Source organism: Crocodylus siamensis, chromosome 2 (genome assembly GCF_052110815.1).
Source record: "Crocodylus siamensis isolate JL-2025a chromosome 2, ASM5211081v1, whole genome shotgun sequence".
NCBI lineage: Eukaryota > Metazoa > Chordata > Crocodylia > Crocodylidae > Crocodylus > Crocodylus siamensis.
The window spans coordinates 202,142,020-202,161,020 of NC_143396.1; the positions used below are offsets into that span (position 1 = coordinate 202,142,020).

General features: G+C 39.7%; 1 protein-coding gene across 3 annotated transcripts in view; it reads right to left on the minus strand.

Moving 5' to 3' along the window:
* Positions 1 to 19,001, minus strand: part of BBOX1 (gamma-butyrobetaine hydroxylase 1) — an 85,821-nt gene that overhangs the window by 7,362 nt on the left and 59,458 nt on the right. For all 3 annotated transcript variants that reach the window (XM_090032826.1, XM_090032828.1, XM_090032825.1), the window contains exons 6-7: positions 6,730 to 6,835; positions 545 to 741 (exon numbers count right to left, since the gene is read on the minus strand). In XM_090032826.1, coding sequence (XP_089888952.1) covers positions 545 to 741; positions 6,730 to 6,835 — 303 coding nt within the window. The remainder of the gene's footprint in view (positions 1 to 544; positions 742 to 6,729; positions 6,836 to 19,001) is intronic.

The window sequence follows — 19,001 nt, forward strand, 5'->3', positions numbered from 1 at the left end:
GGTTTCATTATTACCAAAACCTAACCCCCTAACAACATCACCTTATGTGACTTAAAGGTTTTCCATCCAGGTACTTCAAAACATGGTGCCTCCTCAGCTCTATGCACCTAGGCACATTCAGCTCCTTTATAGCCCCTAACTTCTGTTTGGATCTGTGACTGATATCAAGAGGTTATTCTGGTTGCCTTCATTTCTTGGGGAAGCAAAGGAGTGTAGGAAGAAAGGAAGGAAAGTTGGGGCATAACACAAATTTAATATAATAAAATAAATACTACTTGGCACGTGAAGTTCAACATAAAACAATTAATGAAACAATAACTAAGGACCATGTTGAAATGCTATGTTACCACAAGGTGGCAGTCCCAGACCTTCTAATATGGCTTTATGCAAGAGAAACAAACTGAGAAAAGCAAACTCAACTTTTTAGTACAACCAAACTCTTGATGTGTAATCCTGCAATTCTTGGTGTCTGACTACAAGTTACCAGCAGTATGGTTTTGGAATTCAGTATGGTTTTAGAAAGAATTGTTTGAATATTACTCACTGTATTATCTTCTGTTTGGACTGCATAGAAAAATCACAATAATCAACCCCAACATCTGTGAAGTCTACCAGAGTAGAGGAGAGGATCTGAAAGGCTTGAGGGTTTTGCTGCTTTAGCTTCCTGGAAACATGAAATCCATCTACCACTTCACTTTCACCTCCAGTAGTGGTTTGTTTTATACAGTGAAGAAACTGAACCTGTAATAAATTAAGACCTGATTGCAAGAAGAACCACACAAATATTTAATAATCAATATTACTGGTTAACTCATTTGCCCTGCAATTTAAAATGATCCTAAAAAAACTAAGAACCATTTCCTCAATGTATTACTGCAGTTTCACACAAATACAACATGATTATTACTATGGATAAAAAGAGATTAACAACTTCGCTAATTTGGCTTAAAGCATTTGTTGTTTTCACACAAGCACGCAGAGGCCATATCTGTACAGTAAACATAGTGGACTCAGTGGTGGTGGTCTCAAGTGTGCTATACTTCCATAGCTATTTCTGTCTGGCACTTCAGATAGGCACTGCTGAGTAACAATACGACTTAGTCCACCCTACGTACAGTTATTCTGATAGTGACTCAAGGATGATTAACTGTCAGAACAGTATTCTGTAAGATCAAGTGTAGGCTAGACCTAAGGTAGTTCTTAGGCAAAACACCTGTGAAAATCTTTCATTTACCATATGTAGGAACAGACCAAAGATGATTTTTTTTTCCAGAGAATCACATTTCTCCCCCTCCAACTTCTCCATATCTTTCTTAAAATATGGAACCCAGAACTGCACTTAGTACTCTTGATGAAGTCTAACCAGGGCCAGAGGTACTCTCACCTCCTGTATTTTATACATAATACTGTGGTTAATTCAGGATAAAGTTACAGTCATTGTCTTCCAACTGTGTCACAAAATGTCAGACTCAGCTTGAATCTGCGATTTATCAACCCCACACCAACCCCCAGGATTTTTCTAAATACTACTACTACCCAGCTGGTTATCTTTGGGCCCACCTACAGGAGATATTTACTGTGCAGTTGACTAATTAACTGTGCAGTAAACATCTCAGCATCTACACATGCATCCCTATTAGGGTGTACAAAACTAATGTACTCTACAGCAGGGTAGTACTTTCATTTACAAGTACTATCCTGTTGCAGAGTTTTTTTCATGCTCAGCAGTGCATGTATTGATGCTGGCTGGGACACAAGGGTGCTTCAGTGCCAGTGCTGCCTGCTAGCTAGCCCCACACTGAAGTACCCTCATACTTCAGCCAGCCCCTCCTCAGCACACTGAGCCTGGCAGGGCAAGCCCTCTGGGCCCTCTGCCATCCAGGACTTTAGTACCCTGTCCAATGTGCTACAGTTCAGGCACATGTGTAAACCATGTAGTTGGGAGCTTCCCAGGAACAATAAACTGCAGAGCAATAAGGTCTGCAGTTTGCTGCACATTAACGACATGTGTAGATGCATCCTTCCATTCTATATTTGTGTATTTTTTCCTATGTGTAGCATGGTGCATGTCAGCTTTGAACTTCATTCTGTTGTCTCTAGTCCAGCTCTCCAATATATCAAGACTCCTTTGAATTATTGTCTTATCCTTCAAAGTGTTTGCAATCCTTCTGCTTCATATCATCTGCAAACTTGATCAAGAAGCTCTCTTGCAGCATACTATCCGAATGCAGCCCTGCGGAACCCCACTTAAAGCCTCTTGCCATTCTGACAGTCATCTATCTATAATGCATCTATAAGGCTGACATCCTTTGCGTGCGGTTACTGAGCCAACTGTATATCCACCTTAGTAATTTTATCTAACTCTTGTGGGAATATTACATGGGGCTTTATCACAAGCCTTTCTAAAGTTCAGATATACTATGTCTACTGCATTCCCTTGGTCCACGCAGCTAGTTATTTTGTTAAAGGATATCAATTTGATTTGGCATGATTTGTTTTTAACAACTCTGTTTGCTTTTAATGATCAATTTTTCTTTCCTTTTCTAGATGTTTACAAATTAACTTTATAATTTGTTCCTTTAACTTCCCGGGCATTGAAGTCAGGCTCTCATTCCTTGGGTCCTCTTCTTTCCCTTTTTTAAAGATGAGAACTATGTTAGTACTTTTTTAGTTCTCTGGAATGTCACCTATCTCCCACTACTTTGTAAATATTATTGCCAGTGGCTCTGAGATCTCTTTTGCCTGTTCTTTTAGTATTCTGGGATGAATTTCCTCAGGCCCTACCAAATTAAATTCATTTAAATTAATGAAAAGCTCACTAATGTGCTCTTTAGTTCATGTGACCTTCTGCCTTTCTTGTTCTTTGTCCACATTCTTTTTCTTAGCTGTCTGGTTGCATGTTTTCTAAAGACCAAGGCAAAACAACCATTGAGCAGCTCCGCTCTCCCTTTAGTTATCAATAGTTGGCTACATAGTAGTGGACCCATAGCTTCCTTGGTTTTTCTTTTCTGGACAACATATTTAAAATGTTTAAAAACTTCTTGTTGGTTTTAATTTACTTCATCAGTGTAACTCACTTTTTACCTTTGCTTTCTAATTTTGTCACTGTAATTCTTGCAATTTTTTCCTTGTTTCCTTAGCAGCTCCCAATCCTTCCTCTGTCTATAGATTTACCTCTTGATTTTTGAGGCATCTGAGAAGTTCCTTTTATAGTCATATTGGTGTCCTTATGCTTCCATCAGGTAGACTTCTTGTCTAACCAATATGACTAGGCTTCTAATTTGTGTAGGACTTTGTGATCCTGAGTAAGCCTATAGTACTGATCCCATTACAAATTCCAAGGGATGCAAAATGAGAATATAGCTTTATGTTTCAAAGTAAAGTATAATTTTTCTAGAACTAAGAGTAATTTTTTTTCAGGATCTTGAATAGAAAATTGAATATGTGAGATCAAAACTTGGGAAACCTAGGGATATTTTTACATGAGATTTCTAAAATTGATCATGGTCCATTTATGGACATATTTTCTGTTACTCTTTATTAAATGTCTTTCTAAAGTAGTCAAATACTATTATAATAGATAGTAAATTAAAGTGATCATTCATTGTGGATCTATATAGTAAAAATGTTTCAACATGCTTAAAACTATTTTGTTTTGTACAGGTATTCTTTCTTTTAATTGAAAAGACTGCTGTTTTTAATGTTTTTATGGTTGCGTGTGATTTTTGGCACAGATAAGATAGTGAGCTAAGTCACATCTGTTTCCTATTACTGAAGTACCACTCTACTCTTATTCTACATTAACCAACAGCATCTAAATGAGTTTTCAACAGGTGACACATTAATATGAAATATTTGGCTCTTATTCAGGAAAAGATCATGTTCATCTGTTCATTTCATTAAGAAAACAATTGCTTCAAGTCTTGGTGAAGATGAAGGAGGGGAAGGGGATTCCAAGTATGAAATATAAAAGTACAAATATTTGCTGTAATATCTTGGTTGGTTTTTCTTTTTTGCATGTATGCCTTTTAGTTCTGTAGTGAACTATATAGACGGTATTAAGAAATCATGGTAAATATGACTGTGATTAGGTAAAACATATTTCCTATTTTCAGATTAAAGTTGTTGCATTCTGGTTTCATAGGATGGGTCATTGTTTTCTATTGTGAGGGGAAAAATAAGCAGAAGTACCTTATTTGCCTTATCCACCTATTAATCAATTTTGCATCTCATGCATATTTCCTTTTATTTGATTTCTCTCTGAATGAAACTCATTTACACTGAATTATCAAAGCTGTATAAATTACTTAGATCCTTAAATTCTACTGGTTTAATGGAAGAGGGCTGGCCATATTATCTAGGTGGTTTGAGAAAAAAAAATCCCTGCCCTAAATTTCCAATATACCCACATACAAAAGCAAAACTAGGGCTCTATTTTTTTTCTATGCCCATGTCTATACTTTATCTATTGCTGCTGTCTCATTCTTTAAATAAAGTGACCATAATTGGAGAGAATGCAAGTGAAATTCCCTATTAAACTAAATAACAGCATTGTAATGCATTCCATGTTATACTTTATATCTATATCTCTGTATCTCTCTCTATATAATTGTGTGTGTGTGTAGATGTAGATATCTATAGATAATGTTTTATTTTTGGGCTGCATATTTAATAGACATTGGGCATGTCTACATGTGACACTACATCGCTGTAGCAAGGCACTATGGTGATGTTAGCATCTGTTGGGTGTACATGTGACCAGCAGCTACTTCACCATAACAACACGCTCCCCCAGTATAGTGTGCCACTCTGGTGAAGTAGCTGCTAAAAATAACACGTGCCGTGCGTACGGCACAGTATGGGTTGTTACTGCGCTGTGATTTAGTACTTCCAAATGGCAGTAACAACCTTGTCATAGCGACACATGTAGATGCACTCATATTCAGCTATAATTTTACTGAGTTATTACAGTTAATCTAGTTCTTAGCCACATATTTGTAAAAATTTATGTCCATTTGTTAATAACTATTCATTTGGCTGGTATTGTTTTCTCTGGAGTTCTTTGCAGTCCTCTTTAGTTCTGATTTGCTTAAGTAATGTTGTGTCATCATATAGCCATCTTTTTTCTTTTTAAATAATGCATATTCCACACAATACCAGCACTATTAATGATCTTTTTTTCCACTAAAAATGAGCGATTTCTCTTCTTTATTTTTTTTTCTATTCAACTTTTAATGTATGAGAGAACTTGACATTTTATTCATTAATTAGGTAGTCTTTTTAATAGTTAATTGTGAAGGACTTTTGACAAAGCTTTTTGAAAGTCCAAAAAAATCAGATCTTCTGTTTCACAGTTTGTTGACTCTTGTTGATTCACTTGAAGCAATCTAGAAGATTGAAGGACCACTTTACCCCATAATGAACATTTGCTGTTTAAAAAAAAATCAATAACCTATAACACATGAAAATAAGTATCACTGATATGTACTCTGTTTGAACCTTCTCGTATGCTTTCATTTAGTCTGATTTAAGAAATAGATTTTAAAAAATATTATCTTAAATGTGGTATATTCAGTAAATTACTTTCAACTTTTTAAAGACAGTGAAGATATAACTTGACTAGCTTTTAAGTACTACTGAAAAAAAAAGGATATTAGAGAACGCTTTTTTAACCACAGAAGATGTAATGGATGGAAGCTGAAGTGAAAGAAATTCACTTTGGATACAAGATGTAGTTCCCCCCACAAGTGATTCACGACTGATTTGCCATCAAAACAGCTTCCTAAAGGAAGGGATGAATTTTACTATCATGTTAGAAATATTATTAAAAATGCATTATCAATAGCAGATTTAGAAAAAAAAACACAGCTGCTACCCCTCCTTGTCTCCTTAATGGGAGAGGGAAGGGGGGGGTTGGAAATTGAAGGGAAAAACCACCAAAGGCCCTTTGTACTAAGGTATCACTCCCTCTCTGTTCTGCAAATTTACTATCTCTTTGTTACACTAAATCACACTTTCTTTCATGACCCCCACATTCTTAGGCTAAGATAAGAGCAAATGCCATTTTTGCCTTCAGGTTGAACCTTGAGTAACCTTGGGTCCCATCTACGCACGCGTGATAACCTAATGCATATTAAGCCTACCCGCCCCGCATACTTAAGTAGTTAATTATAATGCACATGGGACGTATGAAGCGACATGTTTACATATATGTTTGTATGAACCGGAAATGAGTTGTAAAAATTCCTCCTTCTGCACACGTGGTCAGGAGAGAGGGGATAAAAGCCTGCTAATGATTGTGCCCGGGGGCAGAGTGATTGATCTTTTGTCTCTCTCTCTGACCCTATTTGCAAATATATACCTTTTGTGTTGCTAATAAAGTGTGTCTGTAGCTGAAGATTTTTTTCCGCCTCCCGAGAAACGAACCACGATTTTAATTCAATAATCATTTGGAGTCTGTAAAAAGGCACAAGCCATTCTAAAAGAGATTCTTGATTTCAGGCACAAGTTGTTGTATTTTAATGCGTTCGCTTATTTATTAGAAAATCAGTAATTTTTACTATTGTAGGAATTAATCTATGAATTTATAAAGTTAAAAAATCAATTTCATATTCATCCAATTTTTTATGCATCACACATATTTCCCCCTGTTCCTTTTTCAAACTGTAGGATTACTTGTGTTGCCCATGTTGCCCTTGCTCTGTAGAAAAGTCGGTGGGTTCTCCTTACCCCAGGTGGATGTTGCAGAACAGGATAATCGGTGTGAAAATTTAGCTTCCCAGTTGTGTAAGCCACATTGTTGGCATCCATTTTGTCTTGCACTTGCCAAGTAGGTCTTTACAGTGAAAGAAAAAGAGAAGCAGCATACATTAAAACAGTTTGACACTTAACCAGGCAGTGGAATCTTGATATAAAAACTACTCAAAATCTGCTGGATATAATGTTATTATAATGTTAAAGGAATAATGAGGCTCCAGTGATAAACTGGCTATTTCAGAAACAGTGCAACAGAAGTGATTCTTTTCTAAATGCGTTTAGACGTACATGCTCAAATGTGGGAGGGGGAGGAGTGAATTGGATAAGTCAGCTGTTGTGGTCTACTGCTGAACTTACTACCTGTCCTTTTCTAGTAAAAAGTTCTAGAGCAGTGACTCTGTCAGGGTGTCTTGAGATCCTTTCATGGGTATTGCAGACTGCCATGCAGTGTTAGCACTGTTAGGTGTGCAAACATGATGCACAAAATAAAATCAGTAATTTCAAATGAGAATCCAGTGTTAAAAAAAAGTCTGGCCTGTTGCAGTCTTTCTGAGTTCTTTGCAACAAAAAAATGCTGTATTATTTTTCCATAGTCAAAAAATGAGCGAAAACTAAGAGCTAGCATTTTTTAAGGGGTGCCTTGATCCTAATAAGAGGTGCCCTGAATCTAGAAAAGTTGAAGAACTGCTGTTCTAGAGGGCTTTGCTGGGCCAGCATTCAACAGGAGAATGGGACAGATCCACTGCTGTTGTGAACCAGTAGAGTACCACCAGGGTTACACAAGTTTCAGGGAAGGCAGAATTTTTTACATTTTTTTAATGTCGCAATTTTGTTCCCTAGGCTGATCTGTACTACCCACAAAATGTGGACTCATCACAAATTACCTTCCTTTCTCAACAAATGTTAATATTTTAAATTATAGGAGGAATAACAGAGTGTTCTTTATAAGTTTTTCTTACTATTTGTAGATATTCCCTTTAAAAGAAAAAGATCTTGATGGAAGACATCTAGAGCTATATATTTTCCCTTTTCACTGTCTGAAAACAAGTTCCATTATTTTTGTTCTCTATTTCTCACTACATTTCAAGCAGGATGAACTAATATCAACAAGAAAGTCTTTCTGACAGCAGCAACAAATTGTAAGTGGTAAGGTAGCTGAGTACAAGGACATGCAGACATCACATTGCAGTGCAGTCAAAATATGTTTCAAGTGACATTCCATGCAGAGTCTAAGGCCAAAAACCACATGTTCTAGTTTGCAGAGAGTTCATACAACTAATTACAGTCCCCTCCAAATGCATAACATAGATCCAGACATTTGTCTGGGAAGTGTAAGTCAACATATGCAATCCATGTAATCACTGAAGAAGAAATGATTTATAAAGAAAAATATGAAAACATTTTCCCTTGTGAATTAGTAGAGATCAATTTACAAGAGAGAAACTATGTGAAACATGGAATAATGCGCCTTTCATAAAAAGTCCAAGTTAAATTTGAAATCATAGCTCAAAATGATTTATATATACACAGTATACACAAACTTTTGATGTGGGGCTAAGGTTTTTAAAGAATGTGAATGATAAAAAATCCTAAAAATAGACTGAGAAAATTACTGGGGGGGAAATATCTAAATATTGACAAATGGGTTTAATTATCTGCAGGAAATTCATTTGATTATGTGGTACAGTATGTATTCATCAGCATGTGACTTCAGTTCTTAAATATGCTAGCCTCAACCACATTTCCAGTTTCTAATTTTAATGTGTTCTCATGCTCATCATTATTGTTAATAGGAGCTTTGTTTGGTATCTCTTTAATTAAACAGGCTCCAAAGAAATTTAAAGATTACAATACAGCTTTAATGCATTGCAACTGTTTTGCTTCTGAGACTCTAGATACAACTGATAAAATAAAAATACTTTTCAGAATTATTGTGACATTTTACAAAAAACAGTAAGCCTTTTCATCCTGTTATACACAAGATTGTGCCATGGGAATTAATCTGCTGGAACATTCCTTCCATGCAAGGAGATTGTATCAAAGATCAAGTTACTCACTTATAGTCAACCTTGATTAAATTCACAAAGCTACATTAATGAAATGTTCAGCTTGAAAATATAAAGCATGGAAGTTAGGAAAACCAAACCTTAAGCTAAGAAGGAGTTGAGCTACAGAGAGCTGCCACAACTTGTGTGTAAATAATAAAGGAAGAAAATGTGGATAATCCCAGAGGACTTCCATCCTTCAACACAGAGCAGACTACCCAGGAATAGTCTATGGATCAAGAGTAAAGGTCAGATTGAGTTGCATGGCCTGCACAGCAGGAAATCTGGCACTGCACAGGTACAGCAGTTTTCTGTTACGTGGCAATGTGTGTGTAGCCTACCTGAGAAGAGAATCCAGTCTGGCAGCTATGATGTGAGTTTTGGGAACCATTTGCATTGAAATTTGAAACCACACTGAAGTCACCTGGTTTTGTGCTTTATGACCAGTTTGAAATTCAAGCCCCATTCACTGACCAGTCTTGGAATCCAGGCCAAGACCAGAGCAACAGTAGCAAGTTTTCATATCAGAAATAGGCAAAACAGCATGAGGCAGTAGGAAAGCATAATAAAAATGTTGAAGTGTTTGACTCATAGGAAAGTAGCATATTGAATTTCTGATTTTATAAGAGGTACCCAAGAAAGAAAGAATTCCATTCATTAGTATTGCAGGCGGTCTCTTGCACTTCCAATTAAAGGACTCTCTTTGTTTCTTGCCAATGTGCAATAATCTTCACATTTTATCCTCCCTGCTCAAATTAATGATTCTAAACCACACCAATCTGCCTGTCTGTCATAGCTTTAGTTAAAAGCCTGAATCCTTGGCCCTGTGATGGCTGCTTTGTGCTGTCAAAGTGGCACAAGTCTTCATCTATCTATCTGTCTATCTATCTGAGCTGGCCTACTGATGATAGGTAGATAAATAGATGCTAGCTAGCTAGATGATAGATAGATGCAAGCTCAGCTGCCATTACTGCTGGATTTTATCTTATGCTGAGCAGAGATGTCTCTCAGGTCACCCTTTCCCTGATGCAGGGGTCTGGCTAGATCATCTATTCACCCTGAATTCAGGAAGGACTCTTGGGGGTTGTAGTCATTTATGTTCAAATCTGTGTAGAGCACTGGCTGTCCTAAAGCACAAGAAGGTATAAAGAAGACAAACTTCATGAGCAGAGGTCAGATGGACCACAGACGGAGTCTCCTGAATATGAATAGTGTTGAAATCTTCTCTGAAAAATGTTCTTACAAACTCCATCTTCAGTATTTATACTATTATTCATGGACCTAAGCCCAAATGCTTATCTAGAAAACGCTGTCTTTTCCTATTGCAACAATCTGTAGCATCTGGGAAATACACTTTGTAGCATTTTGCTATGTCATTCTTCTAAAACAGAGCCAGTTTAGTTTAGAAATAGGAAGTCCTCTTAGGTTATTATCCAGCACATCGTACACTGTGCTCCCAGACAGCCTGGTAATGGCATTTTTCTACATGTGTAATAAAAACGACAGTAGTTTATTTAGAAGTTTATATGTATCAAATGGATATATGGATTTATAAAGACTAGTGATTCTTTTGTCATTTGTGAGAGAATCTGTAAACAGGCTGAGATATTTGTTTTCTTTGGCAAGGTTACCAATTTGAAATGTATGCCTTTATTTATGGTGTTTGTTTGGCTGTGGACTTGAGTGCTAGGAAGACAACAAGGAATTATTAGATTATTTTATTTTAGTTGTAAAAATGTACATAAACAGTAAGAAACTTATTTGTTAGGGGACAAAAAATATCATAAAGAGATGGTGCAGTCTGTTACGAAACAGCACAATCTTAGGGCCTTATTAGAAAACGTACAACTGAGCTAGATACACAAATGCCAACATGAGATGTTAAAAATAGCCTAATAATAGTTCATGTCTGAAGCTGTAACTTATGGGTGTGGTGGGGGACATGCAAATGTAACCCAAGAAATCCTCAAGGAATAGAAATGAATAGTTATAGCTTAAATTCCCTTTGGACTGTGATTTCTTAATCAAGTTCCCACTACAAATGACAGTCAAACCATGGAACGTTCCCCCTTTATAAACTTTTGTAAAAATATTACTGGATTCTTTCAGCACGTGTATATAAATATGGGGAAACAGACCCAAATCAGTATATAAATCTTGAAAAAATCTTTAATATGTGATAAACTATATTGCCTAATACAGACAATAGGTAGTTAAATTATAGTAATACAATTATGCTGCTGTTTCCTGAAATACTTCCAACAAATCACATTAAACATGCATAGCTATTTTCCAGATTCTAAAAATGATTTTTGATAATTTATTAAAACAAGAAAGTAACATAGGATACTTTCCTGATCAGGAGCTTGTCCATCTTATACACCCCACTTAACCATTCTGTTGGTGGCTTAAATCTTGCATAAGCTTTATGTGGGGCCCTCTACTTGGGGGTTGATTTCATTCATGATTTTTATAACACAGTTACTAAGCACAATCTTTGTTCTAAATCTCCATTCTAAAAGTTAAACCTCAAGAATTACTACTGAAGTACTCACACATGAAAATCCAAATAGGATGGCAAGGGAAAACACAACATTAAAGTAAAAAGTACCATCTGCACCTTTATAAGCTAACTGAATCCGGGATGCACGTGCTACTTCATCAGGTGCATCTGCATTTTTGCAGACTATTTATGGAGATTATTGTGGATTATTGACCTTCAAGTGGAATTAAAAGCAGTAAAATCAACAGTCAGGGTACAGAACAATGGTTGGCTCTGTAAACATCCAATAATCTACAAAAATATTCTCATCAATCTAAAACCTTTTTAAGATTTCACTCTAATATGGCAAGTTCTATATTGTCCCATAGGCTGGGTACAGACATTCAGGGAGGTTATGGGAGGACAGACAGAGTTTAAAATGGACACCCAATCTATGGTAAATCAGGATGCAAGGGGCTAGGAGTGGGGTTGGGGTAATTGTGGGGACAAGCAGGATCAGGGAGTCTATGGGGGGTTCAGGGGTTTTGGGGGGGGGTCAGATGAGGTCTGTGGGGAGATCAGGGGCCAGGCTGCATCTGCAGAAGGTATCAAGAAGTTGGGGGGAGAGGCAAGGTTCGTGGGGAGGATTGGGGGACAGGTGGCGGTCTGCAAGGGGTGGGGGGATCAGGAGGCAGGCAGCATCCAAAGGCGGGATCAAGGAATTTTGAGGGGGCAGACAGACTTTATAAAGGGGATTGGGGTGGTTAGGGAGCAGGTGGAATTTGTGGAAGGGTTCAGGGGGATAAGTGGACTCTGCGGGAGGGATCGGGGGGCAGGCAGCATCCGCAGGGGGGTTGGTGGGATCCAGGAGGGTTTGGTGGGATCAAGGGGGCTCACAGGGTCCAAGGGGAGGATGGGGCAGTGCAATTCTGTAAGGGGATCTAAATGGGCAAAGACCAATTACAGAAGCAAGACTTGTGTTAAAAGTATGTTGTAGCCTATCTAGACAAATTGGTTTGATTGGAACCAGGTTTAAATGCTGTAAAAGTATCCATGAAAGTAAACTAAGGGGAATCATAATCAGTATTTTAGTGGTGTTATGTATGGTGGGGTAGTAGACCAAATATGATTCAACATTTACATCAATGATTTTGCAGAAAGCATAAGGCCGCTGCTGCAAAAATTGTGGATGTGACAAAACCTGGTAGAGTGAGAAATGATGAGGACAGCAGTTGAGTAATCTGGATTTCTTAGTAAACTTGATCTTCACAAGCAAAATGCATTTAATACAGCTAAATTGAAGCTATACACCCAGGAACTAAATTATGGACCAGATATATGAAATGGGGAAAAGTACTGATTTTGAAAAGGATTTAGGAATCATAATGGACAAGTAACTCAATGTGAACTTCCACTGCGAGGCTGTGGTAGGAAGGGCCATGTGATACTTGTATGTAAAAGGAAGGAACTTGAAAGGTGACTTGAACAATCTGGGTGTGTCCAGATGAGCATGCACGTATCTCTTGCCCTGTCTCAAACCTCTTTTCCGTTTTTTGTTTTGTTTTGTTTGCTTTTTAAAGTGACGGTGCCTCGAGTTGGGGGGTAGCCATAGGGGCCTGGGGGTGCAAGTGGGGGGTGGAGGCAGGCAGGGCAGCCATTGGGGGGCTGGGGAGTGGGGGGTAGGGCTGGGTGGGGCAGCCATTGTGGGGGCTGCAGCAGCTGGTGGGAGATGGGGCCAGGTGGGGCATAAATAGGGGGTTGGGGTGTGGCATGTGGGCCTTGCAGGGGGGTGGTAGCCCCTGCAGGGGCCATTTGGCTCCTGTTGGGGTGCTGTAGCCCCTGCAGGGGCCATTTGGCTCTTGTTGAGGGGCTGTAGCCCCTGTTTGGGGGTCATAGCCCTCCAACAGCCATGGCTTTAACACTGTAGATATATCAATAAAACATTGACCAACTTATCGCTTTCTCTCTCTCTCTCTGTTTGTAGTGGTCTTTCGTTTTGCTTGTGGAGGAACATGGATTTGGGGGTATTTTACAGAGTGACTTTTGGATTTTTTTGAATCAGGGATTTTTCAGTTTTCCAATAGGGAACACTGAAATTCCTGCTAGGGAGGCCAGTGGCAGTCCTCTGCCTGCTCAGAGGTGGCACCTTGGACCCAGATGGATGTGGTTGACCTCCAGGCCAAATGGGGCCAGAAGGACATGTTTTAACAGTTAAAAGCAGGCCACCACACCAAGAACATCTTCCAGGTGATAGCTGCCCAGATGGTTGGGCAGGGGTACACATGGTAGTAGTGCTGTACAGAGGCCAACCCTGCAGCCACAGCCCACTGGCTGCTGGCCCAGAGGGGCAGATGCCTCTACTGGCTGTGCTGGTGCACAGGTCACATCCAGGCAGCAGCCCCCACTGCCAGACTGCTGCAGTGGGTAGAGGGTGCAGGGAACTCTCAGGGCTGCTTCAGCAGTCCAGCTGGCACAAGGGGTAGTGTCCACAGGTACCAATTGGCTGGGCCCCGCAAGCTCTTGAGAGCGAGTAGCCCTGAGCTACTTGCCAGGGCAGCTTTTTATACTGCTGGGGACAGCACAGGTGCTAGCCCTGGGCTCTGGCTCCCCCTGGCTGCAGATCCGGGGGGCGCCAGGCAGGGTTATTTTGCCCCAAGTGGCACAATTTGGTCCACAACAAAGTGCATGTCAGAGCACATGTGCTAAGGCAAAAAGGCCCGGCTCAAATTTGCACCACTTCTATTTGAGCTGCTGCAAGCGCATATGCTTGCATGTGTGGACGCGCCCTTTGAGGCATATAGATCTGCAGGCTGCATTTAAAAAGGATGTTAAAAATTGGAGATGGTGCAGAGAAATGATTTGAGGACTAAACACAGATTGCAGGCAGAAGTGCAGCTCCTCTGTCTAACTCGTGGTTCTTTACAGAAAGTGCCATGAGTTAGACCAATCCTCCCAACTCAACAGATGTTAGCTGTTGGGTCAGAAGGGTCAGGGATTGAGCTTCAATTTGGAGCTGATGTAGGGAGAGAGGCTGTGTCTCTGCAGCCTCGTCCTCTAGAAGGGCCATCTGCATGGTCAAAGGCATGGAAGATAAGCCATATGAGAAGAGACTCAGAGAACTGGACCTGTTCAGCCTAAGTAAGAGGAGGTTGAGAGGTGACCTGATGGCCGCCTACAAGTACATCAAGGGAGAACACAAAGATCTGGGGGAGCAACTCTTCAGGAGGGCACCTCAAGGGACAACAAGGACAAATGGACATAAGCTGACAGAGGGCAAATTCAGGCTAGACATAAGGAAGAACTTTTTCTCCGTAAGGGTGTAGCATGAACTGAACTAATGTAGCTGATGTTAACATAGAGTGTAATAATAGTGAAATATAACCATGTTAGTCCTGTCCTGTAAGCAACCTGAAAACTCCATTTTGTATCCTTCTGCTTCACAGTGAATAAACTCTGCATAGCTTTTATGTATGAGTGTGTGTTAAATGGTGAATGGTGAGAGAATGGCATAGATATGGGAGAAGAAGATGCAACTGTCTGTGTAAGCGACAAGGCACCCAATATAAGCTACCAGTCAGTAACCTAATTAAAGAATGGCTGAAGAATCCCTTTTTGGCCTAGGACACAAAGAATATAACAGGGAGAAGGAATGCACCCATCCTGCTAGATAGGCAGCAAAAACACTCCAAAACTGAGATAAGCTGAAGACAAAAGAACAACCACAAAAACAGAAGCTGGGTATGGAAAAACCCCAAAGAACTGAAAGAAAGGATGCCAATCCCTATAAAAGGACACTTTGAAAATGCCAAGTTGGGTGAGTCTCTTTCTCTACTGCTGTTTCATTGGAGCACAGATGCATGTTTACCCTGCTCCAGCTGTTATCTTCAAATCTGCTATCTTCAAATCATTATCATCTACTCCAGTGGTCTCCAAAGTGGGGTGCACGCACCCCAGGGGGTGCGCAAGATGATCCATTGGGGTGCGGGGAGAAAATATTAGAACTTCTATTTATATAGAGAGGGGTGTGGGATCAAAAAAGTTTGGAGACCACTGATCTACTCAATAAGCCCGGGTTGGCCACCCTGGACTAATATTGAGCAACTATTGCTGGTAACTATATCTGGTGTATGTGCGGATGGAATGCTTGTTTTGTGTTTGTGTCTGCCTATGTGCAATGATGTTTATGATTTGTGTGTGTTTGTATGAATGGTGTGTCCAAACCTCAATGTCTAACTCATGTAATCAATAAACACGGCACCTTGCCTTATCCCCCTTTATAAAGTCTTGCTCGTAATTTAAGCAACTGACAATTTAAGTAACAAGGGTCACTAGAATCTGGAACACACTCCCACCATAGGTGGCGCAGTCACCATCATGGGAGGTGTTCAAGAAGAGGCTGGACAGACACCTTGCTGAACTTGTCTAAGTCCAATAACTCCCTGCCCACAGCAGGCGATTGGACTTGATAATCTTACAGGTCCCTTCCAGTTCTACAATCCTATGATTCTAACCCAGACCCTCTTTCCCATCCCCTTGGTCCCTGGTGCTATCTCAGGATGGGAGGGGGAAAAGGCAGGGGAGGGACGTCCATTATGGGGTTTTCCCAGCCTGCGCTGGAGTCGGGGGTGGGCAGTTTGAAGCCCCACAACCTCAGGGAGGTATTCCAATCCACCCACCAAATGCTCAAGCACCAGCTAGGCAAACCCCAGAACAAGGTCTTTTGCCCCCTTCTCATTCTCAAAACAGTGTTGGGTGCAGGTCGGGGCTACATCAGACTAACCTTGCTCCCAGCACATGCAGACACAAGTTAATGAAAGTGCTCTGCTTTGGAATGCCTTCATTTGAACACTCATGTAATGGGGGCTCAGATTGTCATGGGACTGGGCCCCTTTGAAGTCTTCTGCAGCCGTGCACTTATGTTAAGTCATAGCTGTAGAGTACTTTCAGAGGCCAAATTGGGTGAAAATTGTTACTTCTGTCTGCACCCAAAATATACAACAGGGAAAAACTTCAAAAGCTCAACTTGTTTTTAAATAAAGAAAGGTGAAAGGTAACTTGACTACACTGTAACTTTACCTTCATAAACTTAATAAACTTTTCTAGATATTTTTTCCTTATGTGTTTATCATAAGTGTGCTTAAAGAAGGAATTGAAAATTACACTGATCTAATAGACACAATTTACTCTATTCATTGCTAAGGATTTGTATATATTGCTTCTCTGCCCATTTCACCCACTCTGCATGTTTCCAGGATCACAGATCTGCAGAGTATGCAACTTGAAAGGCCCTGAATGCAGTATACTCTACCAATATGCAGATCCAAATATACAGGAAGCAGGTATGAGTGGGTGGGACTAAGGCCCCTGGCACATGTTACAATTAATGAATTGCAATTTGTACTAATCTCTTACATTTTAGTTGGACACTGTTTTGACTTTCAGAAAGACTGATAGTCAGCATCTTATGTACAGAGGATGCGCTTAGGGGCATGTCTAGATGAGGTGCTGCAAACTGCACGTGTGCTCAAACCTGTCTGAGGAGCTGCAAATCACATGCAGTGAGCATGCAATTGTGTGCAGTGCAGTGTCACAATTTGATACCAGGATGTCCGATATTAAAAAAAAAAAGCCACAAAAAATGGTGCGGTTCACATAGCAGTAGCTTATGCTGCCAGAAATGGAGCCTGGCCCTCCAGAGCCACACTCTGGCTGCTGGCTAGACTCTGTGTAGCCAAACTGGCAGTGTTACTGCCTCAGAAGGCACCCAGGCCCTCAGGTAATGCTGCTGGGGCTAGCACAGGTGCTGACCCCAGCCTCCCCTACCCCACCCAGGACAATTTGGCACATGCCAGAGTGCACGTGCAGGGGTGCGTCTGGGGACCCAAAGCAGTGCCACAAATGAGTGCCACTGGTTTTTGTGCCCCTGGAAATGCATGCCTCTGGATGATGTGTCCAAGAAGTTCCTGCAGGTTTTGGAGGGATTTCTTTTTCTGGCAATCTCCCCCATTTTAAATACAAAGAACCAACACTTCTCTCTTATAACACTAGAATCTTCTAAAATGAAAGATGCTTTTTAAGTTTGATCACTGGTGATTTTATTTGACCAGGGAGACAGGATCTTTTTACATGTTTAAAGCAGTTGCCTATTGTGTTCACATTATTGTGTTATTTAAGGAAATTGACAGACTTTTAATGGAGACAAACATAATAGAAAAATATTTAGGTGAATGTTGGCCTGGTTATTTAGTTTCCATTTTAGGCCTCCTGTTAACCAGTAAATTTTCCTAGAGCAGGTTTAGCAAGAGCATGCCAATAGCTGATTCACAACAGCAGCAACTCTTCTTCTGGACCAGCAGGTAGTGCTGATGATTGGAGTAATATGTGTGCTTTATCAAAGATCACATAATCAGAAAGTGTTATCACATACATTCTTATATTGAACCAATAACACAAAGATACTTGCACTGACTTTTTTGAAAAATATTGAATTCTGTATGTGCCACAGATTTTTAATCTAGTTCCTGTTGCATAAAGATTGAATTTGTTTTAATGGGCCAATAGAACTCCACTAATGCTTTCCCCAGTTACTGGCACTGCTGCTTTATGTTGGGGTCCAATTTTCCCAGCTGCATTTATGCAACCCTGCTGATTTCAATGTTAATGCATCAGTAAGACTGAGAGCCAAGTTTAGCTTGGGGACTAGAGCCCAGTACCTGGGTGGGCATGAAGCAGCATTGACAGAATGGAAATTAAATCCAAAGGAACTTGTGCAGTGCCAGAAATCAGCTACTGGATCACGAGGGCTAATTTTCTGCCTTTCAGAACTTTTTCAATAAACTTGAAAGATGGTAACATTTCAGATTATTTATTTTTCCACTACAGCCCATGGCTGAGCTATTTTAGTTTGGTAAATAAAGACTTAATTTTACTTAGGTATTTATTTACTTAGCCCAGGATTTTACCCTTCATTAAGAAGAAGCCAGAAATGAGAAGAAAAGATCCTTTCTGCACCTTCTCCCTTCTCATGTCATATGCTAACATTGTGGATAAATATATTTTCCCTATTATCACCCATACATATTGTGCTTATCAATCTCACCAGCACTGCGTATGCCAGCATGACTTATATGTGGCCTCATACATAAACGTTATTAAAAGGAAGTCAAGTTTCACTGTGTGTTCTAATCTGGAAGGAATGTGGTCTTTCCAGCCAAGGTTTGAATTCTTTTTTTCTTCTGTTTATTTAATTCTTTTTCAGAGGAGGAGAAATTTGTTGTTGCCCACACTGTAACTTAAGAACAGTGGTGTTTGAAATAAAGAAGGGATGTTTAGCTATCATTTTTTATTATTGGAACCAAGGAATAAAAAACTAAAGATTTCTTTTGCTGGGAGTCCCTGGATATCATGGTTTCAGTGGCTAAGCAGTCATCATTGTATGCTATATAAAAGGCAAAAAAAATTAGCAGAAATACAGATGGTAGCATTTAAATGAGGAAAGAGGACTTCTGATGTATATTATAAAAGTTATTTCCAGGATGTGTGTGTGTGTGCATGATGTATAGGAAGACATCTGTTAATAACTTTTACTTTATTAATTTTTCTACCACATGATAAGGAAGAAAGAAATTTAGGTTCCCAGTTTTTGAAGCTCAAGGAAGAACTTGCATGTTTCAAATTAGGCACATACTTTTGCTTCTTAGTGAATCGGGCCCTTTGGG